The 26,597-nt window shown below is 40.9% G+C and overlaps 1 protein-coding gene across 4 annotated transcripts in view; it reads left to right on the forward strand.

Annotated features, from left to right (window-relative positions):
- Positions 1-26,597, forward strand: part of ATP8A1 (ATPase phospholipid transporting 8A1) — a 226,004-nt gene that overhangs the window by 193,783 nt on the left and 5,624 nt on the right. For all 4 annotated transcript variants that reach the window (XM_032852621.1, XM_032852612.1, XM_032852624.1 and 1 more), the window contains 4 exons: positions 1,201-1,257; positions 2,199-2,306; positions 21,214-21,302; positions 22,016-22,108. In XM_032852621.1, the coding sequence (XP_032708512.1) occupies positions 1,201-1,257; positions 2,199-2,306; positions 21,214-21,302; positions 22,016-22,108 (347 nt within the window). The remainder of the gene's footprint in view (positions 1-1,200; positions 1,258-2,198; positions 2,307-21,213; positions 21,303-22,015; positions 22,109-26,597) is intronic.

The following is a 26,597-nucleotide window of genomic DNA, read 5'->3' on the forward strand; positions in this document are numbered from 1 at the left end:
TAAAATACTCTGGTCTCAGGAGTATTAATTTTATGTCAAATTAATTTTATTAATTTTATGTCGCACTGTATCTCTTAGTTTTGAACTTCTTTTTAGCTTGTTAATGAGTACTTACGTTCTCACAAGAGTTTCACTTCTACAGAATTAATCCTAAATTGCCTTTAGAGATCTTGCTGAGAAAGCCCAAATGCCATCCCTGAGCCTGACTCTCTGACCCCATGGGGAAGGCCCTAACGCTCTTTGCAAACCTGAACTAGAACAAGGCACGCAAACGCCTATCGCCCAGCCATGCTAGGCCTGCTTCTCACTCCCACCACTGCCAACTACCGGAAGTGGCCAGAATTCTGTTAACTATTAACAGTATTTGAAATTTTATTTTTAATTATAAATAGCTACTAACAGATTACAGTGCTATGCACTGTTCTTGTGTTTTATACTCCCTGCCCTCTGAGGCAGGGGATCATTACCAGGCCCAGATTACAGATGAAGAAACTGAGACACAGATATCAAGTCACTCACCTTGTTCCTTAACCAAAACACCTAATAAATGGTGGAGCCTTGACCGCGAACAATCTGACTCCAGGGCAAGTCCAATTAACTGTGGCCCTACCCTCTAGAAAACCCAGGGCTGTTCATTAAACCTAGTGCCCTTACTTCCGAATTAGCAGCAGGGTCAGCGACGGTAATGGGTGTGTACATCCTGGAGGGTATTAACAGGCTTTTATATCCTGATCTGTAGGGTTGTAAGTAAGTAAAGTTACAGAGTAAATGTTTAGGTTTCTAAATATCCAGCTATACTACTTTTAGGATTTATCCTTAAAATTTGGAAAGTAGGGGCTTTAAGTATTACAGATGATAGACAATTGAAGCAAGCTTGAAAATCCAAGTTACTGCAGACGTACACTCATCATTCAGAAATGAATCCACAGAAGCCTCGTGGATGGACTGGGAAAGTGTGCAGGGGAGGAGAGCGGTGGTAGGATGCTGCTCTGGGCCCTTCTAACTGGTCACGGCCATCATGGGCAGGCACCCGGCTCATTCACCTGTGTCGTTGCAAGATGGACATACAAAGCAAGCTGAGTCATCGACCAGTCCCATAGTCTCATTCACTGTGTAACGCCTGGTCTTTATAAACCTCCCTTTTAGCCACTTGAATTAACACATTTATGAAATAACATAACATTTTCCGTTCTGTTTTAGTTTGTGGTGATAACTGTATGTCTGAAAGCTGGATTGGAGACATCATATTGGACATGGGTAAGAGCATCTCCAACCACAACCGAGGCATGTCTCACTTACTTACGTGTTATCACGAACATTGTCGTTCTTCATTCTTCCTTTATGTATCCCTTTACCCTTGCTCCGTGGATTGTTCATTGTGAGGGGTCTTGGGTGGAGGGGGAGGAACCAGGAATTCTAGTGTGTCCAGTTTGGAAACAGCAAGTGAAAAAAAAAAAAAAACTCACATGAGTTTATGGACCACAAGATTTTCAGAACCTTTAATATATTATTGTGACTATCCCAGACAGGAGAGAGGCTTCCAAAACTTGACTAAGAATCTTACTTAGTAGAGCATGTCACAAGACACATTCCACAGAAAACCCATTGGAAAATGATTTCGAAAACCGGCGATATGAGCGAAAGATTTGTCCTTGGACGTTTCTAAATATCCAGTTAGGGTAAAACAAGTTCCATTTTAGAACATTAGTTCTGAAGTAGATTCACATCTGGGAAGAGAGATCCAGGAAGCAAAAGGAAATGAAAGTTTGATGTGCAGGGGAAAGACGGGCCCACGAAACGTGGATCGGACAGTCCCGACATCCAGGTGGCATTCTCACAGGTGGTATCTAGCCTCTTCAGGTGAGACTGCGCAAAGCAGAAATAAAGGAGGTTAAAGATGGTAGCAGATTAAAAAAAAAAAAAAAAAAAAAGGAGACTCAGAGGAGAGAGGCCCCCAAAGGAGGTAGAGAGGGAAGAGTTGGAAATGCCAGTCCCGCAAACATCCTAGCTGTTGGGGAAGACACTAGCATTAGCACTGATGAAACATCCTGTTAAAACACACACGCATCATTATTCAGAAATTCCTAGAAGGAATATTTTATGTTGTCATAAAAAAGTAATAAGGGCATTTGCAACAGCTGTGTGTATACACTCAGTCTCCCTGAAAGTCTCATGTCTCACTTTCCCTTCCTTCACAGTTCAGCCACATAGCGATTTGGGGCAGCATCGCACTCTGGGTGGTGTTTTTTGGCATCTACTCATCTCTGTGGCCTGCCATTCCGATGGCCCCCGATATGTCAGGAGAGGTAAGGTGTCCCCGTCACTCATGACAGACAAATCTGGAAAATTGGTATTCATTAGTGAGCCCTAATTGTTCAGCTTGGATTTATGTCAAAATAGTATTTGACCATTTAAAAGGTATTCTTAAACTCCATGGTTGCAAGTGATAAATCTTGAGGGACTATTTTACACTTGGACATTTTACTTAAATCTGACTTATCCTTTCATAAGCATAGCTAGAACCATAAAATATGGTCGTCGGGGGCTTGAATCATGTTAAGAATCTCCACCCAGAAGATGCCATTTTAAAATTAGACCGTAAATCCACAGATACATTTTGGAGAAGCAATCTGGGGAAATGGCAAGCTTATGTCTTTGGGACAGTCTATCATTTCTTCCGTTATCTCTTATTCTAAAGAAAAGTCTACTGTCGCTGGATTAAATGTACTTTCTGAGAGTCTTCTTAAATGATACCAGTTTGGTTTTCGTTTTGAACGAGTTAGGGCATCTGACGGTGCGGCCTTATCACAGTCCATTTTCAATCCTGTCTGTCAGTTTCTTGTTACACGGGTAGGAATTGAGTTATTAGGTGTTCATGGGGGAGTGTCACAAGATCTCCTTTCCTTCAGAAGAGATTCCAGCAGTAGGAAGGTTTATGATTTCAATTGTAGGAAATTTGACATAAAATGTATAAAAGAAAATGTGGAAAACATTTCAGGATTTCCTGTGACCTCACAGTAACTTGCAAATCAAGGAAATGTGAGCTCCGTTCCTACACTGTTGTCCTGCAGCCTCAGGAAAGCTTTCCAGTGGTTTCCATGGATTTGTTGCCCCTAAGTACCGCCTGAGTACCTTTCACTTTTGACAGTCTGGTTTATAGATCATTTTCATGAAATTTTATCTGACAGCATCCTGCTTTTTATAAATTAGCAAAATGCAGACACACTTTAAGAAAAAAAATTTGTGGTTAAATTTATTAGAGAGAGGCATTATATACTATTACAGCGAAACCAGACATATCAAGGAACAAGTATTTCCTTCCACCAAAAGTGAAGGCCGCTTTTGAAACATGTACTGTGAATTCTAGCAGATTTACAGCATGTATTTTGAGGAAAACAGAGAGAAAGCTATGAGTGCACCTCCTCCCTACCTTGGTTTGAGCCCTTTTTCCCTGAAGAAATAAAATCCAAGACCGTATATGTCTGAAGATGCCACTTGGAAAATCGGTTCTATTCTTTGTGTCCATTTGATGGGCTCTGTCTGATTGGACCTGCTTTTCCCTCAGGTTAATTTCAACTTAATGTCATTTTCACGAGACCTCATTTTATCTCATTTCTTAATGCTTTATCTTCAAGATCAGGGACCCGAGAGATGTCGAGATTCAGATAGTTTAAGCAACTGAAGCCAACAGCTTTTGATGACAAGAACAGAGTTTTTGACCACCTACTTCTAAAACAAGTGTGAAGTTTGATTGGCTTCTTGCCAACCAGATATAATTCTAGCCTTGCTTGTAGAATTCCTGGTATTACCCAAACACAAAACTTAATATCATCTCTTGGGACTTGCGGTGATGCTGTGTTTAATTCGAAGTGAAATGAATGTCAGTACTCGATCACGTTTTCTGTTCACTTCATATACAGTGGGAAGTGCTAACAGGGGTTCTTTTTCTTGTTATTTTATTACTCCTGATGCTTTGAATATAATGTTTAAATAGCTGGGGCTCCACTGAAAATATGAAGAATGGATTAATTTACCTATAGGCTTGACTGGTTTGTCCAAAATGTAAGTCGGTTGAATTTATTCAAAGAAAATACTTTAAATTTATGTAGTAGTTAGTGCTTACAAAGCATTTTGATATATGTGTATGTGGGCCAATGAGTCTCTCAACAACTCCCAAGACAGGGTTTAACAAGTATGCCACTCAGATTCTCCGGGATAGAGAGTCCACATTTGCTGTTTCCTGGGCCTGAAGCAATGGATCCCAAGAAATATTTGTAGCAATACTCAATGATGGACATTCTTACTACATGTAGAGGGTCACTAGTTCTACTATAATCCAGTTATTTTCAGAAAGAAGGAAGTACCCTTAGGTTTACATTTTTCTAAGCTTAAAATTCTATCTTGCAGTCAAGAGTATAGACAGAAACAGGGGTGCCTGAGTGGCTCAGAGGGTCGAGCAGCTGCCTCTTGATGTCGGCTTAGGTCATCATCTCAGGGTCCTGGGATCAAGCCCCGCATCGTGCTCCACACACAGTGCAAGTCTGCTTGTCCCTCCCCTGTTGGCCCCTCTTCCTGCTCGTTCTCTCTCTCTCTCTTCCTCTCTGAAATTAATAAGTAAAATCTTTTTTTTTTAAAGAATACAGCCAGATACATACATACATGCATATATACAAACATGCAAATATATGAAAAATTCATCTATTTACCAATATCTTTGTGTATGTATGTATAAAATTGGCCAGCCATCCTGGATAAAATTTGCTTATGCATCTGTTAACTTTCATAGCAAAATACTATTATAACAAAATACTATTATATATTACATATATTACTGCGTGTTACATATAGTAATATATTACTACAAATAATATCGGGCTCAGTATAAATCTTAGCCTTCCTCAATCTGATGTGTTTAATGTAATCTACATAATGAAACATGGCCTGGGGCAGCCCCCAGGACTTAAGGTTCCTCCACAGGATTTGTGAGGTAGTGTGTGGTAACTTTCTGTCACAACCACCACACAGCCTCGGTGTCTGATCCCCACACTGTACCCTAGGACTCCAGTTCTTTCCTGTACTAATGTGACAGTAATTCTTCCTAAAACAAAACAATTAATTAAATATGTATGTGTGTCTTGGTTGCCTAAAAGCTTCCTAAGGCCCTGCAGGATAGTACAGAATTATGAGAGATGGAGTAAGACTGAAAACAGCAGCCCAACTCCTCCGTCCTGATTCAAGTGGTATTTTGGAGGGCGCTACACTGTGTGGCATCAACAGGACAGAGCACGCATTCCTTCAGTCAACACTTTACCAGTAATTTGTTAACGTTCTTCAAAGTATCAGGCACTGTTCTAGGCACTGTGGATTCATTAGTGAATAAAATAGACAAAAAGTCATGTACTTCTCAGCCTCCTTTTTTTAGTGGAAGAAGACAAAACAATGACATGAAATCTATAGGTGGATAGAAGTATATAAAGAAAAAATATAGCAAGCAAGGGGGACCAAGAGCCACGCTTTCAGTCATGCTCCCCACACAGCCTTGTGGCTTTTATTTCTGGTCAGATCAGGAGCCACTGGAGGGACTATAGAGGGAGGTATTAGGATCTGACTTGGGTTTTCGGGGCAGGACCAGGGCTGCTGTGCTGTAAACCATTTAGGAAGTTTATCCCAGTAACCCAGGTGAGAGAAGATGTTGGTGTGGGCCAGGCGGATGGCACTGGTGGAAGTGGTCAGGTTTCAAATCCCCTTTAAAGGTCAAGCAGATGGGATTTGCCGGCCACCTGGATGGGAGGAGTGAGAGGAAAAGAAAGCAAGGCAGACCCCATCATGTCGTCCATGAACTTCGTCAGGATGTGCTTGTCCTCAGGTCTCTGGCTCCTCACAGCAAACCTGTTATAACCAGTTGACGGATGAGAAAACAGAGATGCAGAGAAGACGCAGGGGCTGATTTTGGCTCAAAAAGAGCATCTTTCAAACATCTAGAGAGCCAATGGGTCGTGATGTCTAGCAGCAGAACAGGAGGCTGAGTTCATTTAACCTCCTCTTTCTGTGCCCGGTGGCTGGTGGGGACACTTTGGCAGAATCTGTCATCCACACCTCCAAGACTGCCTTCCAGCACCTAAAGATTCAGATCCCTGTGCCCTCCTCTTCACCCTGCTCCCTCCAGACAAACATCTGAATTGTCGCGAGGGCACAGGCTGTTTTGTTTTAGTTCACGCACGGGCTGTCAGGGTGCCGTACGCAAATTAGGCAACTTACAGGTACAGGTCTCATGCTTCTATATTCAGCTGGACTCGTGTTCACACATAGATCAGGATTGTCTAGTCCTGTCCAATTTACATTCTTAGTTCATCTTTGCAGCCCTGTCTGAAGACAGAGCTATTTCTCTCAACGCATTCAAAGAGAATCCTTGCAACGCTGAGAGGGGACGGGAAGGGAACCGACATTTACTGGGCACACAGCATGTGCTGCAGGCACTGTGTGTGATTTCCGGCGTTCTTTATTTTATTTAAATCCATGTAATAATAAACCTTTGCGGTAGGCAAAGTGATAGCAAGTAGCCCAGAGAATTCATCCCAGGTCTTCTTTTGAAATCCACTGGTTTCCTGGTTTACTCTAACATCCTAAGGATCTAAATACCTTCTCTTTGGGCCCTGGCTCTTTTTTACCCCCAGATGGGAAATTCTTATTTTTTTTTTCTTTCTTTCCTGCAGCCATCTTCCCTGCACTTCATTGCTGTCCCTGATTTAGCTGCTATTCCCCAGATACCCACAGCCCTGATCAGTTTCCCTAAGTTAGCCAGGTGCGGACATGTTCCCATCTCTTTTCAAAAGCACACAGATTTTTAATTCTCCCTTTTCCACACATACCTAAGTCCCTAACCCATGAATAGAAATGCCATCTCACTTCACATCCTGGCCGCTTGCCTCTTCTTGACCACAGTATTAAGATAACCGATACCCATCATATTAAAAAAGATGCTTATGAAATCGAAAACCCAATCATCCCATTATCATCGGAGAATGCCCAGTTTCCACTCTGATAGTAATAGGGCCTCGTTTTCTAGAGGCCAGTCGCCAGCACATCACATTCCTTGCCTTGACTATGGGCATTCACAGCAACACGGGGAATTGTACATTTCACGGACGCAGAGTGGTTACACACGGTTCGCAAGGTCACATGGCTTGTGAATGCGCCAAGCCTGGAATGCAGCGTCTGCGTTCACTCTCTTTACACACTGCCCTCTGTGTCCTCTGTCCTCTGTGCCCTCTATGTTTCTCTCCCTTGTCTCATCCCTCTCCATGGAGGCGTTTCCTCCCAGCCTCATCAGCCTTAAGGACGTGAGATGCCTTTTTCATGTGAGTGGCAACCATCGAAGTAGGTGCCTCCGGTTGGTAGACTAAGCCCGTTGTCTGTACGTATTATTTCTATCATCAGCCGTCCTCAAGAGCTATACTAGTTCTTCCCACAGATCGGGGGGTCTTTTCACACCATCAGATCGATTCTTTTCCCCTGCCTTCAGCACATTCTACCACGAAGTTCCAAAATTGGTTCCCCAAATATCTCAAAGTTGAATGCCGTCTTGGATGACTCCAGCTACAGCCAGACTGGGTGGCTCTCAGTTGGTGGGCAGGGTGTCGCCGTTTGGGAACATTCCTTCCTATAGCTTTTGCACTTTGTTTCCCTTAGAGTAATTCTGCATCTCGGTCCAGAATAGTGATTTGATGCTAATGATTAACAAGTATCCCAGGAACTGGAATTATGGACATAATAATCTGTTACGAGGGAATGCTGACATCAGGGCGGGGGAACAGTGGATTTTACAAAGGTAGAACATGCAACAGTAAGAAATTACAGAGGAGAGGAAAAAGCAAAAGGAAATAGTGCAACAGGCTTGGCTGCGACTTTAAATATGTCGCTGTCTTCCTCTCACAAATATGGTTGTGATTTAAGAGAAGGACTTTTTTTTTTCAGACCTGACTTGTATTTTTTCACACCAGTGCAACAATTTATGGGGTAAGGTAGACCCTGGGGAGAAGTGCTATGTTACATAAACATATGCTAGCCTGCTTTTCTGACTTGTCTAGATGATGTTACTGGGGTTGGTATGGTTTGGTTTGGTTTGGTTTGGTTTGGTTTTAATTTCCAGAAGAAAATACTGTAGCCACTATGATGAGTGTGCCAGATTAAAAACTAAAAAGCAAACTACATACATCAGGGATCATTTCATATCACAACGAATACCAGAAGCTTAGTATCAGCAAAACTTTTAAATTTATCGTGGCTTTGCAGACGTGCAGCGTAAAGCACTCCCAAGCACCATCTGGTCCTGCTCTCCCTTGCCTAAGGGATCTATAAAACTACCGGAGGAAATTGAAGTTAAGGAACAAGCATGTGTTTTACAGAATTTCAGATCTCTTGATTGAGGTTTGTAAAGTCCCTCTGAAAAACAATAAAAATCTCTGTTGAACTCTTTGGTGTCACCCCTGTAGGAAAGGTATTAATAAACTACATTAGTGATACGATTTTCCTAAATTGTGCCATTGGCCACTGGGCCAAGATGATGAATTACTTTATGTATGAGGAGTTTCCTGGTTAAAATAGTCTTTATTCATCTATCAGCTTTTAATTACCTAGATGGCATGTGCTCGTTTTTTGGTCACAAGACCACCCCTTGCCAATGGGTTGGGACATTGTTATGATACAGTAGAGTCTCATCCAAGATGACTGTGCTTAGCCGAGTAGCCTGGAGGGAACATGGACCCTGAAGTCTGTCACATGTTCCTCAGTGAGCCAGCAGTTGGGAACCCATCCAACAAAACACACTGTTGGTCACCGGGCCTCGTGTCCCTGCAGTAAATGAGACAGGCCAGACTTCCACAGTGCTGAAGGCAGCTGGCGGCATAGCCGCTTCCAAGCCCAAGTAAAGAGAAGCTGTGTGGAAACACTAAGAAACAGGGGCACCTGGGTGGCTCAGTCAGTTAAGCCTCTGCCTTCAGCTCAGGACATGATTCCAGGGTCCTGGGATCAGGCCCCACGTCGGGCTCCCTACTCGGGGGTGGGGGGCCCTACTTCTCCCTCTCCCCTCTGCCTATTACTCCCCACTGCTCCTGCTCTTTCTCTCTCTCTCAAATAGATAAAATCTTTAAAAAAAAAAAAAAAACCATGAAGCAGAGAAAGGTGTGGATAGACAACTGTAATAAAAAATCAGGATATTTTATTTTTTTATATATTTTTTAAAGATTTTATTTATTTATTTGACAATTAGGCAGAGACACAGGCAGAGAGAGAGAGAGAGGAGGCAGGCTCCCTGCCGAGCAGAGAGCCCGATGCGGTGCTCGATCCCAGGACCCTGAGACCATGAACTGAGCCGAAGGCAGAGGCTTTAACCCACTGAGCCCCCCAGGTACCCCATATCAGGACATTTTAAAGTTAGAGCTGTCTTTAGAGTCATCGTGACAGCTGACTTTCTGTCGACGAGGTATCTTTAATGACAACACAGAGCAAACATACTGAGTGTCTAGTATAGGCCATGCTCTGTGTTGGGCAATGGAAGATGCAGAGGAATGGAATCTGTTCTTGCCCTTAAGGATCTCATTGCTAATGATGGGATGTTGGTGTCATAAACACAAGAGGTGATATGGTGGACCCAAAATGCCACGACCGTGGGCAAACCCTAGGAAATTGAACAGAGCCTGCTGTTAGTAGAACAGAGCTTTGCCTGCTCTCTGGAGTCCATTCATTCTTGTATGCATTCATTCCATAAACATGTGTTGACTGCTTAATGGGTGCCGGACACCGTGTCTAAGTAATGGGTTCATGAGGCCAGATCCCCATCAGCAGGTGGGGTGAGGGGACCAGAGAACGGGATGGAGAAACAATCACTAAATCAGGTAACAGATGACTCAAGGATGAAAGACTAACAGTCATCTCACAAAGTGATAGGAAGAAAACAGGGTGCTATACTATGTGGCAGGACAAGAATGGCTACTCCAGGAAGGTCTTTTTGAAGAAGGAACGATTAAGCTAAGACTCAAAATGATGCATTTCAGGGCTGAGAGACCAGCAGGTGCCTGTGCTCCGAGGCAGGAATCCTGGAGCAGAGAGGGTGGGAGAAAGTGCTATGGGGAGTCAATGAGATGGGCAGAGGGCAGATCATCTCCACAAGCTCGGCATTCTTGCTCAGAAGACCAGCGCAGCTTATTTCTGAGTTACGTGCCAGGGATTCCCTCAGAAAGGCTCATAAAGGAAACCGCAGATGTCACTGCTTCAGTAAAGCTCATAATTGAACACAATTCTTGCATTCCCTGTTAGACTAAGATAAAGATATTGTCAGTGAGTGGTCCAAAGCTGCTTTGTTTCATGTTATCACTTAGGCTCCCCAGCACATATCATCTGAACCAAGTGATTTTTTGGCATATTTTCTGAGCCTTAAAAAAAACCATCAAATAATTGTGGATGAAATGATAGCAATTTGTTTCTCTCTCATGTAAAAGACATTGGTGATGGCAGACAGTCAAAGGCTGGTGTGGCATCTACACAGTCCTCAAGAACCAGGTTCTTGCTCTTTGCTGCTCTGCTGACCTCATAATCCAAAGTGGCTGCTTCCACACTAGCCATTTTACCAACATTCCAGCCAATAAGAAAAGGAGGAAGAAAGGTTAACCCTTTCTCTTTGATGCTCTCTCCTAGACATGGCCCACCACATTTCCACTTAGATCTCATTGGCCAAGAGCTATATGGCCACATACAGCTGCAACAAGACAGATGGAAGAATATAGTCTGAGTTAGCAGACAAAGTGTCCAGCCAAAAATCAAGCGTTTGCATCTAAGAAGGGGAGGAGAAATATAGTGGGGAACAACTAGAAGTTTTTCCCATGAAAGTCATTTTTCAACATAAGCCATTTAACAGCCTTTATAGGTCTTTCTTATAGCAAAGTGCTTTTTGATTTTTTGAGTGTTTTAAAAATGACTTCCTAAAAGAGATGTTTATTATGTGACAGGATGGAGGCGTTAACTGATGCTCTGTGGTACTCATTTTACAGTTTGTAAACATATCAAATCAACATGTATACCTTACACTACATAATGTTATGTGTCAATTGTATCTCAGTAAAGCTGGAAAATAAATTTCAAAATTTTAAAAGTAACTTTCTACACTCTGAGATATAGGTCAGCATGTCTCAGAGATTGAATTACTAGTAATCCAATTGCTGCTTTCTGAGATGGTTTTTGACATAAAGAGCATTCACAAAATTCTAAAAAAAAATCCTGCAGGAATGATAGAAGAGGTAAACAGGTTAAGCACTGAGATGGTGTTCCCCAACTTATACAACTTGCCCAAGAACATGGTAACATTTTTAAATTATATTTCTTATAATAAAAAGAGTATCTGGTTACTAATTCTGCCCCCATTTTTCTACTTTTAACTTTTTTAAAAAGCACAATAAGGAAGATTAAAATAAAACAAGTTCTGTTCTTAATTAGTTTCACTATTCTGGGAACTAGATCCCTCAAAAATAGAGTTTCAGAGCCACACATATCCTGGTGCTCTGGGCTCCCTTTTAGAAAAGATGATTTTGCATGTTCAGTTCTCAGTATATATTGGTACATAGTTAAAATTTAACTTTCTTTAAAAAAAAAAGTTAACTCACCGCTTCTGGTCCCAGCTAACTCACTCTTTGTCCCTTTCTTCTGAATATTTTTCTTAATCTTGTCTTTTCTCATTCCTCCCTTTGCCAGAGGGTGGAGGTACAAAGGCTTCTCCTGGCATGGACAGCTAGATTGACTGAACATCGGTTCCGAGTCCCTCAAAGTGATCACTCCTGCTTACGCCCATCACCACCATCCAGAAACGTCCATGGGGGGCAAAAAGCACATAAAGGCTAGGAGCTGCTATCCCATTTGCCTATTTTTTTCTAGGCTTTGGAAGAATTTGCATCTTTTCTACAATTTTTGTTTGTTTATTTGGAGTAGGCAAAGCCAAGGTTTTTCTTTGTCTTTGAGTAATCAAGAGCTTCTGGGAATAATTGCAAACATAGCTGGAGTTTATTCGAAACACTCTTTTTCTTAGTTATTTTCTGGGTGTTCTGCCCTGTCTGTTTTTATGGGGAAACTAATAATTCATCCTGTAGAACAGCCCAGGCAGCTCACTACAACCAAGATTTACAGAGTGCCTAGGTATCAAGACCTATCCTGAATGTCAGTGGTTCATAAGGTGAAAAATAGAGAGTCGTCCTGAAGAGGTTATGTCTTGTGGATAAAAAAAAAAAAATAAAATCAAAGGTAATTACAACGAAGGATGCTAATTATTGTGATCAGGATGCCCAGGGGCTAGCAGAGGACAGGACTCTCAAACCCCAGGCTAGAGTTTAGATAGTTCCTTGGTACTGCCATTCCTCATACTGTCCAAGAACGCAAGTGCAGGAAGGATTCTCCAAGTAGAAAACAGCCCAAGCAAAGAAGGAGTTTGGGGTGGCCGTGGAAGGGAAAGTTTGGAGCTAGAACTGAAAAGTTAAGCAAAGCCCGGGTCACAGAAATCTACTCTAATGTCATTAACATCATTAAGCCATGGTGGATCACTTTTCATTAAGGAATACATAGTATTCTGGAAAGTACCTGAGACCATAGAATAAAAATTTGGGTCAGAGGACATAATAAATCAATGCTAATAATAAACTAGTCAGGGATGAAAAACATTTTCAATTTTGACATGAATATGTGATAGAGTCGAAAAATTGTGAGAGTTTTTTTCAGTGAAAATAAGACATCAGAGACCTTTCTCAGGGATAAACACCAGAATGTAGAACTTGACATATGCATTCCTGTCATTGGGTTTTATCGGAGGGAAGTTTTGACCTAGACTACCCAAAATGGGTAGTCACTGAAGGAAAGACCCAGAAAATTTGTATGAAAAGAAACAGTACCTAAAAACCTGAAAAACCTGAAGTTGAGCACTGATTTTTTTTTTTTTTAATGAAAATGATATCATGAAGAAGATGCTTCCAGGGGACACCAGAAGGCTTACAGACCGAGACAGAGGAGGCAGCAAGAGGTGTTATGTGAGCTCATAACTTGGTGAATGGCTTTAAAAAAAGAAGTGGGAGGTCATGGGATATGAGGATCCCCGCATAGGCAGGTTTGCTCTACCAAGATATTTCAAAGGTACTGTGGCCAGAAAGAACAATTACACTCTTGGGTCTGACACCCTACTGACCAAATCCAAAAAAAAGCTCATAATGGGATATATAAGCTATATATAATACATGTTTGGATTTTTTTTTTTTCCAAAACTTGGAAAAGTTTTCCCTTGGAAAAACCCTCAATCTTCAAAAATAAGCCCTCCTACACAAAGAAAATGTAAGGTCCCATTCATAGCAACAAGAGAGACTTTAGCCAGTTACATATAGGGGTAGTGAGAAGAAAGCTAGAAAATGAGACAAATGAGAGAAATTTAAAAAAAAAAAAGTTGAATAAGTAAACATACCATGTTCCTGAAGGGGACAATCACTATTGAATTGTCCGTTCTTCCCAATTAGAGAACTATTTGGGGAAAAAGAAAAAGAAAATACATCTTCTCTTCATGAATGTAACTGAGCCGAGGAAGATAATCCTAAATGTGGAAAGAGAGGTGAGGGTCTGGTTAAAAATAGTGGCTTTATTATAACTATCTTGAGTGTTTCTCATATCAGTGAAAATTGATGATATTTCTGCTTTATAAAGTAAAATTCATAATTCTGATTTATGGGAGTAGCTTAGAGTCATTAAGTACACTTTGGAAAATAGAGGGAAAAGGAGAGAAGTAGCACTACCCCACTATCCAGAGGTAATCACTGTTAACATACTAGTCCAGTCTTTTTTTTAACCCTCCATTTGTACCCTTAACTTGGATTAAATTATTTATTCTTTCAACAATTATGTGTCAAAGAACTATTCTAGTTGCTGGGGATATAGCAGTGAACAAAAGAGAAAACTGCTGGCCACAGGTGTTTATATTTTCCAGGGAAGAAGGAAGGGAAGGAGGGGGGCAAAAGTCTAAATGTGTTCTGTGGCCCACCAGATGGTAGTAAGGGCCATGGTAGTAAGAGCTGTTGCGTAAGGAAGAGCATAGAAAGAACTAATGTGGGAGCGGGGTGCTACTTTAAGTGACATGGTCATGGAAGGCATCCCTGGAAAGGTGACCTTGAGGGGCGCCTGTGGCTCAGTGGGTTGCTCAGGTGGGTTAGTGGGTTAAAGCCTCTGCCTTCAGCTCAGGTCATGATCCCAGGGTCCTGGGATCGAGCCTCTCATGGGGCTCTCTGCTCAGTGGGGAGCCTGCTTCCTCCTCTCTCTCTGCCTGCCTCTCTGCCTACTGGTGGTCTTTGTCTGTCAAATAAATAAATAAAATCTTTAATAAAAAAAAAAAAAAGAAAGAAAGGTGACCTTGAGCAGAGATAAGAAGACATGGTGGGAAGTTAGACCAGGATGGAAGGGCTGTGAAGTGGGTAGAGTCTGGGTTTGTGGGGGAAGAGGATTTTTGTTCTTGGAATACTTGTAATTTTTTAAACATGTTTTATTTGATAAACACATATGTACATAATTTACCATTGATCATTTTAAACACTTTTAAGTCTACATTTCGGTGACATTATAAGTACATTCAGTGTGCTGCAACCTTCACCACCACTCATGTCCAGAACTTTTCCATCATCCCAAACCAAAACTCCATATGCATTCGTTACTCCCCATTCCTTCCTCCCCCACCCCCCCCCCGCCCCCGCAACCACTGTTCTACTTTTGGTCTCTGAATTTGCCTATCCTAGGCACCACAGATACATGGAATCATAGACTGTGTGTCCTTTTGTGTCTGGCTTACTTCGTTTAGCTTGTTTCATTTATAGCATGCGTCCAGATTTTTTTTAGGCTGATATCCCATTGCATGTAGTCTATAGATTTATCTATTAAATGTTTCCACTTGTTTATTGATATTTCCACCTTTTAGCTGTTGTGAATGATGCTACTGTGAACATTGATGTGGATTGTGTTATTAAGTAGAGCAGATTGGATTTATGAAAGATTGGATGTTTGGGAGAAAAGGGGAAGCAAGGATGACTCGTAAGCTTTTTGCCCAGAACAGCTGGAAGGATAAAGTTTGTATTTGTTGAGATCGGTAAGACTGGGATGATATATTCTTCTTTTTATTTGACATTGCAAAGTATTCATGTAGCTAATAAAAGCCTTCATTAATGTTGGTGGGAGACCTTCCTTCTCTTCCTGCCCATTCTGTATCCTTTCCCAACTTCCCCCACCAAAATATGTCATTTCCACTTATCATACTTTCCCTGATTCACTGAAATATTTCTGTTGGTTCAGATGGGGGAGGAGATAGTTTAACATACCTCATTTTTAATGCATCATGCTCAGCTTTGTTTGCTTTAAGATTTTATTTTTAAATATCTCTATACCCAACATGGAGCTCAAAACCCCCAACCCCAAGGTCAAGAGTCATACGTTCTACTGACTGAGCCAGCCAAGTGCCTCTGTAGCTCTGCTTTTTTAACAGAAAAGACAACCTATGTTGAAAAAGGATGGTTAAGGAGCTGGATCAACCTTTTCTCCCACCTCCCCAGATCACATAAACACCTAGTTATAACTGCTCCCAGGATAACTCCATGCCAGAACACAAGAAAACCAAGCCAAGGGTCACCACCGCATCTCAGGAGCAGAGTCCCGAGGCTCTGGTGTTTCTGACTTTCAATCTCTCCCAACACTTGGTTGTAAGAATTATTTAGTAAACAGCCCTTTTCTGAGCACCTGCTTGGTGGTTAAGCACTTTGGTTGTGAGAACTCAAGATACGTTTCTTCGTCTTCTAGAGAGTATGGTCTAACAGGAAGACAGACAAGCAACTAGAAAATGGGGGCTAGGCGCCATCAAAATGGAAGCCCAGAGTAAGGTCAGCTCACCCAAATCTAAGGAAGAAGGTTCCATCCAATGGGAGAATTAAACAGGGGGTCAGAGATGGAAGGGCCCAAGGACAAGAGTGTGCGTGGGCACTTTCCAAGAACTGAAACACACATGTGTAGCTAGAGATGGGGCTGGCTTAAGAGATGGCTCCTGGGAAGCAAACAGAAGTCAGGTAAGGTCTTGAAATCCTATTAAGGATTTTGTACTGTACCCTCAGGATAGTAGGAAGCCATGGAATAGGTTATGAATCCCAGAACTGCTAAAAGATTATGATCGATCCCCATAGAGATAATAGAAACCACCAACCTTCCCAGGAAGTGTGTTTACATGCTAACAGAAGCCTCCTGACAGACCGCTGGGATATTTTACCTTTTCCTTTATTTAGGGCTCTTTAAGACAATCCGTTTTCTAATAATTACAGTCTGTGAACAGCATCTTGAACAGCTTGGGATAATAAACCCTAATATGGATGTACATCTCTGTAACCAGCCGCATGGTGTCCTGTTCATTTTCACTGATGTTTTCCTATTTAAAAGAACCCACATTTAATATTTGCATTCCCCAGAATTAGTTCCAGAGGATGTGTTAGTAAGCAGAATGTGGCAAAAGCATTTCATGTGGATAAATACACTTGGAAACCTTGATTTAAAAAACTGTTCAAGGGCACCTGGGTGGCTCAGTTGGTTAAGCAACTGCCTTCGGCTCAGGTCATGGTCCCAGAGTCCTGGGATCAAGTCCCACATCAGGCTCCCTGGCTCTGTGGGGAATCAGCTTCTTGCTCTGACCTGCTCCCCTCTCGAGCTCTCTCTCACTCTCTCTCTCAAATAAATAAATAAATTTATTAATTAAGTAAGTAAAATAAAAAACAGTTCAGAGGTGCCTGGCTGGCTCAGTTGGAAGAGCTTATGATTCTTGATCTCAGGGTCGTCAGTTCGATGGTTGGGTGTAGAGATTACTTAAATAAAACAATTAGTAAATAACTAAATAACTGTTCAGTAGGGTTCTTTACAGCAATTTCTCAAAGCCTCAAATATGCTAGTTTGCTATGTGATTCTTAAGGGGGTGCTGCTGTGGTTTCTTTATACATTTACTAAGCTTTGGGCCATAACATGCTTTTTGGGGGTTGTGCTCTCAGGACTAGTAACCACAGAGCTGTTTCATGGGATACTAACCTATATGCAAAAGCTGTCCCAAATTTCAACACATAGTTCCAGAAATTAAATTATCAAATTAACAGGAATGAATGTTTATATCTTTGAAGCACATTGCCAAATACTTTCCCCAAAGGCGAGTATATCGCCAGTAGGAATATAAATTATTACAAAGAGCTGTTTCTCCCACACCAGCTGTGATAGTGAATTGTTTCAATCTGATCTAATCTGTAGTGTTTCTATGACTACACAGAGGCGCAACACTCTCCCATGTTATTGATTACTTGCTGCTGCTTTTGTGAATACCTTCTCTGGTCTTCTGCCTATTTATTGAGACCTTAGCTGTTCTTATGAAGATAAATGGTCTATTTTTATAATCCAGTATGAATGCAGAATTTCATATATTTGTGGCAGTCATTCATTCTCCAGTTTCTTGTTTATCATTTACTTTCTAGTTATGTTCTTTTAGAACATGGAGAACTTAGACATTTTTATGAATCCGTTCTTTAAAACATTTCTTCTTATAACTTTTGTTTTTGTTTTACTGTTCTTAAGCTTAAAAAGCCCTTTTATAAAGCCTTATCTAGACACTTAATAATCACTCCTTGGTTTTTTTTGTTATTATTGACATGAACTCTTCACCTCCCTGGAATTTATATTAATTTATCTTGCTGTCCTCCCTCCCCTCTGCAAAACAACCAAGCAAGATTTACAGCACTGTTTTCTGAATAATTTTCCCTTCCTAAATTATTATGCCCCGACAGTCTAATAATTTTTATGAAAAAGATAATTTGTCTCCAGTTCCTAAATTAACAAATAGAGATGAATGGCAACTTACTAGTGGTCCCTTACCTTGGTCCGTTTCAGTCTTGAGATGAACATACATTGTGACATTTACAAGCTGACTTACACTGAATTTTGATACTGTGACAAAAATGTCCTTCCTTGAAGCTCATAGAAGAGATCACTAGAAAGAAATATCTAGGTATTTTAAGAAATTTGAAAACTAAGTGAAGAAGGAAAAGGTTGTTAATCAGTGTCTATAGTAAAAGGAGCTCCTCTCCAAACAGCATGAGGTTTAATTCTTAGTCTACTTTCCAGCTGAGGAAGCAGAGTTACGTCCTGTCCCCGGAGGAGTGTGAGAGCTGGGAAGGGAGGGCAGTGCCAGGACTACTCAGGGCTGTTTATGATCAGTCCTGCTCCCAGCAGGGCCCAAGGAGATAGTCTGAGGACTAAGAGTCATAGTGCACCAGTCTGACATTTAATGTTGAAAAGGCAGGGTAGAGGAAAGAACCTGGACCCTAAGCTGGGGCAGACAGGTAGCACATTTAAAGTCCCTCTCCTACAAGACTGAACTTGGGCGCCCTGATGGGGAAGAAGTGTTTCTCCCTGGTGTGGGAAGTAGGTGCTAGGGGACTGCCTCCTGTGGGTCAGAAGGGAAGCCCCTCTTAGCCAGTCAAGCCCCCTGGCCTGCCTCAGATGCAGAGACGCTGGTGTTTTCTCAAATGTGCTTTCTCTGCAAGTTCACGCGGAAGTTTCCCAACCATGCCTCCTCTTTCCTCCGCAACCTGCGTTTTCCCCGCGGCGTGAGTTCACTTTGGAAGCCCGCGTGGTCGGACGGCCTGAGACAAGCGCTTCTTGTTCCCCGCGCAGGCCTGTGCCCTCCACCTTCCGGCTCTGCGGCGACTCAAGTCCCCCGGGAGCCACTTTTGTGGCAGATTCCATTTGGTTTCACAGGACCTCGAGGAGGGGGCCGTGGGGGCCGCTTGGCAGGGCCCACCAGTCTCCCACGTTCGGAGCAATTTACAAACCGCTCTCGGAGGGAGTCCGAGCCCGGCCCGAACAGGCTGCTCCTGTTACCAGCATTGTCTGCAGGGATCAGGCGCTTTTCCCCCAGCTGACCTGCCTGCGAGTGGCGAGATGTGAAAAGTTAGAGACAAAAATGGTCTCTCCAGACGGAGGGGGAGCTTTCTTGTACAGAAAGGAAGGAAATACCTCTGTGGGATTTTATTTTTTTTCTCCCCCCTCTTCTTCCAAAAAATACAAAGAGACTCTGTCTTTTAATGCGAATGTCGGCTTTAAATCTTTTAGGTTTGGATTAACTCTGCAAAAGAAAAAAAAATCTGACAGGCTTTCAGATATGATGCAGAAAAACTTTTTTCCCCTCAATTCATGTTGTTCATTTGTAAAGCCAAAGGCTGGTGGACTGAATAGTGGGCGCCCGTTGTTCCCCATTCATAGTTAACATCACAATGGTCAGAATTAGCAGCCCAGAGTCTCCACACCACGTTTGCCTTTCCACCAGCGACATCTAATACAAGGTGGCAAAGGCAAGCGTAAATCTTTCTTCTTTTGCCCCTAAATTAAAATAGATTAAAATTATGCCAAGCAAAGGAGGCATTTTCAGTTGTGGGACTTAAAATCTTATCTGCCTTTTCCCCTGAGAAGGAAAAAGAAATGTGGTCTGGTTTTTGTGGGGATTTTTTGGTGTGGGTTTTTTTGTTTGTTTGTTTGTTTTTGTTTTGATGGTGTGTGTGTGTGTGTGTGTGTGTGTGTGTGTGTTTGCAGTTGTTACCTCACTAAAAAGCTTCCTTCAATCTAAACAAAACCCAATGATTTGATAGACATTTCCTATTACATTGTAATTGTTGGTTTTCACTATTGAAGATGTCAGCAAACATGTTGAAGATCATGTTTTGCTTATAAAGTAAAGTGACTTTTATGTGAATATTTTTCATCTTGTTGGTGTCTAGAATATAGGTGCTATTTCACTGAATCCACATGGCCACATTTATTTTCTGAAATTCTTTTGTAGTAGTATGTTTTTACTTTAAACATGCTTCAGAGTTGTTTAATCCTATATGGGGAGGGGGAGTCCATAGCATCCTTGAGTTGACCGTCTATGTCAATGAGCCCATGTTAATGAAAAAAAAAAAAACAAAAAAAAAAATTAAGCGAGTTCCTGGTCTTCAGTTGAAAGTCAAAATGAATAGGTAATCTCAAAATTAATAATCTTTGTATTAGATAAGGATTGATTGATTAGGACTGTAACATGTAACTGTGTATTAGCCTGTAAGAATTAAACTCTAGGTCATCCTTAATTCCTGAACCACACCTGGTTTAAAAAAAAAATCCTTATGAATTTAAGCAGAGTGTAAATGGTGTTTGCATTAGTTGGCTGTTTTCTAATGGAGTTATATCAATACATTTATGCACTTAAACAGGCACTGCAAATTTATTCTGGTAAACAAATAGCCTCAAAGTGAAACAAGATTTTTCTTTGGTTTTATTGTATGACATATTCCTTTTAAACTCTATGGATCTAATTACACACAGAGGGATTTTTGTTCTAATTGCAAACAGCTAATAGATTTATTAATTTTTAACCATAGAATCATTTTTTTTGCAACCTAAAAGATTCTGATATAGTGATTTAGTATTTAATACAAACGAGTGATTAGAATTATTTTTAATACGCTGTTATTTGGGTTTTACACACTGCATACTTGGTTTGACTTTTGCAGTAATAGGACATACCGATACAAGTTATGTAAATTCTTGAACAAAAATTAAGATCATTCTGCCTAATATCATAGATATCTTAATTTGATTATACTGTATCATGTTTTATGTGGATGATTTTTTAATATAATGTTATATTTAACAAAAGTTAATTATTTTGCCAGGAATAGTAAATTTAGTCTCCAGCTAGGATTTATTTTACACATTACAAGAGAATGGAAGCCAGAGTATATTTGAAACTTGCTCCAAAAGCTTGATTTTGATATTCTAAATTGTAAGAGAAGGTCAACGTTTATTACTCCGTGAACTGACCACAGTAATAAAAATCTCACATGAAAGTATGAAAAGATTTGGCACATGATAAAACCTTGCTGTATTAGCTGCTTAAGGGGGGGGGGGGAGAATAAATGTAGTAAAGACACGTTTTAACACATTTGGCTTTTAATTCCAAATTGTGCACAAGGTTGGATTTGAAGTCATGGTATATTCTCTTGCAGAGTGAGTTTTAATTATTTTACTTAAAATCATATAAAAACTGAACATGAATGATGTATGTCTTGGTTATTAAAGCAGTGTTGTTTCTGATCATTTACTCAGGCTGCCATGTTGTTTAGTTCTGGCGTCTTCTGGATGGGCCTGTTGTTTATCCCGGTGGTATCTTTGCTTCTTGACGTGGTGTACAAGGTGTAAGTATAGTACTCAGTTGTATACATCAAAATACAGATGCATGTTACTCCTCAGACTTCTCCAGTTGTAACATCAGGTCGAGAATGTACAGTTTACCAAGTAGGAATTACTAATGTTAATTAATTCTGCATATGTAAATAAAGAAGAAATGAGTGATTGAGGAATTAGGAAATTAGTCTAAAAACAATGAGAAGGAAAGCAAGTAGTTTCAATTAATATTAGAGAGTACATTCTTAGAAATCAGCTTTGAAATTCCATTCAAGATAGAAGAAAATTTTGTTATCTCAAAACACATATTTGTTTTATGGATGAACAAGAGTTGGGGGGGTGTTTTGCCTGCCTGTTTCAAAGCCTATATGCACTATAGCATGAAAGAAATTAAAACTTTACTAATTTTTCTCAAGAATTGTCAGTTTTGAAATGTTACCTCTTCCCACAAAAAAAAGATATCATTAAAGTTAATTACATGATGCTTATTTAACAACTATGAGAGTTTTAGTATTATAAAACTAAAGCATGCCTTTTAAGACTTGTTTCTATAATTACATAATGCTCCAAATTACTGTAATTTTGTGAATTCTATTGAAAAATGATTGCCCATTCTCTGGTTACTATTGTACCTAGCGGCACGATAACAACCCAATTTTATAAAGTGTTACATCTTCACACAAAGATTTACGTGCGAATCCCCCCCCCCCCCCCCCCCCCCCAGGATCAGGGGGACTGCTTTTAAAACGTTAGTAGACGAAGTTCAGGAGCTGGAAGCAAAGTCCCAAGACCCAGGGGCAGTTGTGCTGGGAAAAAGGTAAAATACTTTTTTGCTCTTTCCCAAGTGAACTCTGTGTTTTACTAGGGTTAGAAATAAGGGCTAAGGGGGAACCAGGTGGTGGGTATTAGAGAGGGCATGGACTGCATGGAGCACTGGGTGTGGTACAAAAACAATGAATACTGTTATGCTGAAAATAAATTTAAAAAATGAAAAAAAAAATAAGGGCTAAAACTTAACGTTTATCACTTAACATGGAGCTGGCAGGGTCGATGACCTATTCTAGAATCAGAGAGTTGTGGATTCAAATCCAATCCAAATCCAGTCATTCGCAAAGCTACTAAGCTATGTCGTGACCTTAGCCCAGTCGCTCAGTGCTCTTGAGGCTCAGTGTTCTTATCTATAAAATGGGGATAATAATACCTCCCATGGCTAGTTTCTAGAATTAAATAAGATATAATCCATAAAGCTGGTATCTTGGTGTCTTGTTCTTAATGAGCTTTAAATGTCGTCACAAATATGATTGTATTATTAAAATGAAAGAGGAAAAAAATCTTTCAGCTTGAAACAGTATCTGTAATAAAATAACAGTGAAAATCAGAGCTTGATCTAGAGCCCCGTGCACAATAGTAACACTTAGCACGTATTCGGAACTGACCTGGGCGTGTGTCACCTATGAGGTGAATTATGTCTTCCAAGTCCCTGGCTAACTACCACCTCCCCACAATAGGGTCAGAAACCTAATCAAATTGACCGCATTCACAAAGCATTGTGGGAAAGAAATTAAAAGTATTTGAACACAGTCTATGACAGAACACAGTTGGGAAGATAATACCAGTTTCAGTCACACTACCACGAGCTCAGGTTTTGTCTACACTGGAGGAAATGCTTTGCTCCCGTGTCTGTCACTGTCATCACGATTCGCTATTGTTACTCGGTCTGACACAGTTCAGTGAATCTCAGACCAGGAACTCAAGCTGAGACCTTGGCTTCCAGCCTCCTTCAGTTGCCTGAGGCCGGGGGGCCCTGGTCGCTCACACACCAGTCCGCGCCCCTCCCGTAAAGGGCAGAGTCCATTGTGTGTAATGAAGATATCTAATATCATAGATATCTTAATTTGATCATACTGTATCACCTACATGTAGGTGATACGCGTATCCCGCCATCTCCACTGTTGCGTGGGACTCCCCGAAACAGTCCTGTGTGAGTTAGTCACCCCATCCATTCCAGATGAGGAAACTGGGACTTAGAGTAAGTTCTCAGTCGGAAGTCACAAAGCACCTTCCGGAGCCCCTTGGAGACAGCAGCAAAAACAGCCTCCACCAGCCTGACAGAGTTCTTGACCACTCTCTGTCAGTGCCCCTGTGTGTAGGATGGAAATGATAACACCTACTTTCAAAGTTATGAGAATTCTTCTCCCTCTACCTTCCTCTCATCTCTGTCCCTTCACCTAAACGTCTATGCGTCCATTGTCTGGCCCAAGTGTCCCTCAGTCAGTTTTTCTCTCTTTCACTCTAGCTGTAAAAAGGATGTGCTAGGATCCTAGCTTACAAACTTGTGAATAAAACTATTTAGTGACCACTATTAGGGAAAGAACTATTACTATTACTATTAATACCCTTAGGAGTCAATTCCTTATATTTGTAAGTATGTTCATAAACCTTAGTTAGGCCCCGCATGTGATGTTTAGTTCTCCTGGTTTTTCGTATATTATAGGTGACTTCAGTGATTCCTAAACCCACACTGAGGTTCTGCTGTAGTGACCTCTTGGTCCTAAAGATTCAATGATTCTGTGATGAAGGTATTCCTCATCAATAAAAAAAAAAAAAAAAAGATAAGTCAGAGGGGCACCTGGGTAGCTCAGTTGATTAAGCCTCTGACTCTTGATTTCGGCTCAGGTCATGATCTCAAGGTCATGGAATCAAGCCCAGCATCAGGGCTCCCGGCTTAAGGGGGAGTCTGCCTTTCCTTCTCCCTCTGCCCCTCCTACTCTCACTCCTAGCTCTAAAATAAATAAATCTTAAAAAAATAAATGAATAAACACTCTGGAAAACAGTATGGAGGGTCCTCAAAAAGTTGAAAATAGAGCTATACCCTATATAGCAATCGCACTACTGGGTATTTACCCTAAAGATACAAATGTAGTGATCTGAAAGGGCATGTGCGCCCCAATGTTCATAGCAGCAATGTCCACAATAGCCAAACTATGGAAAGAACCTAGATGTCCATCAACAGATGAATGGATAAAGAAGGTGTGGTGTGTACACACACACACACACACACACACACACACACACACACACAATGGAATATTATGCAGCCATCAAAAAATGAAATCTTGCCATTTGCAATGACATGGATGGAACTAGAGGGTATTATGCTAAACGAAATAAGTCAATCAGAGAAAGACAGGTATCATATGATCTCACTTATATGAGGAATTTGAGAAATGAGACAGAGAATCATAGGGGAAAGGAGAGAAAAAATGAAACAAGATGAAACCAGAGAGAGGGACAAATCATAAGAGACTCTTAATCTCAGGAAACAAGCTGAGGGTTGCTGGGTGATGGACATTGGGGAGCGTATGTGATATGGGGAGTGCTGTGAATTGTGTAAGACTGATGAATCATAGACCTGTACCCTTGAAACAAATAATACAGTATATGTTAATTTAAAAAATAGATACAGTAATATTTTTAAAAATAACAATAAATGAATGATTGAATGAGGGGGCCTCTGGCTGTCTCAGTAGGTAGAACATGCAGCTCTTGATCTCCAGGTTGTGAGTTCAAATTCCATGCTGGGTATAGAGATTACTTAAAAAGATAGAGAGAGAGAGAGAGAGAGAGCCTAAAAGGAATATAGTGGATTCCACCATAAATGACCAGCTTTTCCATAGCAAGTGCATCAGACAAATTTCCTGCTGTTGCCTTATTTGCCTAAAATAGCTGTTCAGCTTTTCTCAAGAACTCAGAAATGCGTTAGCTCTTAGCTTAAGGCCACAGATGAAAACCCATGGTATAACACATACCCCATGTTGCTGTTGCTGCCCATCCATAACCAGAAGGATGGTGACCACAGTGCCTTCCTGCTGGATGATGGCTGGAGGGGGAGGGAAGAGAAGGGATCTGTAAAGGAAGAAAAACAGCAACTCATTGGAAAAGTCTTCATGCAAAACAGTGACATCTTAGAACAGTTGGGAATTGTCAGATTGGTTTTACTGCCAGGATTGTTTTCCTTCAAGACTTTATTTTTAAGTAATCTCTATACCCAGCATGGGGCTCGAACTCACAACCCCGAGATCAAGAGTCGCATGCTCTACCAGTTGAGCCAGCCAGGCACCCCACTGTCAGGATTATTTTAGGACACTTGGAGAATGAGATTGATGTAAAATTTCAAAAAAGGTAGCTAATCTTATCTATATTTTCAAAGAGAAAGAAATTGTGATTTCTGTGTAGTCAAGTGATATCAGACTTATTTTAGTTCCAAAATACCGTGTTATTTTCTGCCTCCCAGTCTTTGCAAATGCTGTTCCCTTGTCAAGAAGCTGATATCCCCCCCCTCATAGATGGGGCAGTCCAATTCCTAGTTTTCAAACCTCAACTCAGGTGCATCACCTTACCTTTTCTGAGATAACATTAATTCCCATTCTGCTATCTGAGCTCTTTATGCTTCTATAATTATACTTACTGCATTGTATTATGATGTGTTTATAAACAAACACATCATACCAGATGTGAGCGCCTTGAAGGAAAGGCTTCCTTTTTAGTCTTACCTGCAACCCAACACCTAGCACAGACCCAGGAACACAGTAGCACTTGATAAATATTTGTCGAATGGGTGATTGAAGGGTCCAGAGAATGAACAGAGGAATGAATGAATGAATGAATGAGTGGGTGAAAGGATGACTGAGTAGTGGGTGGTAAAGAGATGACTGACCCATGGGTAGTTAAATAAAAATACGATACATAAGAGCATAGAATTATATAGGTTACACTTCCCAAATGAGTCATGTCCAGAGTAACACTGGCTTATTTCATCATAGATAGAACAATGAAGTCTTGTAAATTGATCATCCCCCATTTTTTTCAATCTCTTCTGAGCACTGTGTCAGAGAAATTCAGATTTGTAAGCACTGTGTCCAGACTAGCATTTACAACCATTTATTTCTCATGTTTACTGATGTGCAAAACTGCAACATTTTGGTTAAAAGTCTTAGAAATAGTATATCATCGACCATATTATCCAGTGAATTAGATACATTTATTCCAATTTTATACTGAAATGGGGGGGGGGGCGGATGTATTTCATCATCTAAGTACAGTATATTGCTTTTTGAACCTTGGGTTATGGTAGAAATCAGTTTAAGTCTAAATATTGGGACAATAAATGCAAGCCTTACCTCTGATCTTTGTGTAGCGATGGCTTACTATTTTTGGCTAAGAAAACAACTTATATAACACCCAGTGCTCATCACATCACAGCACTGGGTGTATAGGCAACTGATGAATTGTTGAAAACTACATCT

Source organism: Lontra canadensis, unplaced genomic scaffold (genome assembly GCF_010015895.1).
Source record: "Lontra canadensis isolate GAN:19392208 unplaced genomic scaffold, GSC_riverotter_1.0 scaffold1, whole genome shotgun sequence".
Taxonomy (NCBI): Eukaryota; Metazoa; Chordata; class Mammalia; order Carnivora; family Mustelidae; genus Lontra; species Lontra canadensis.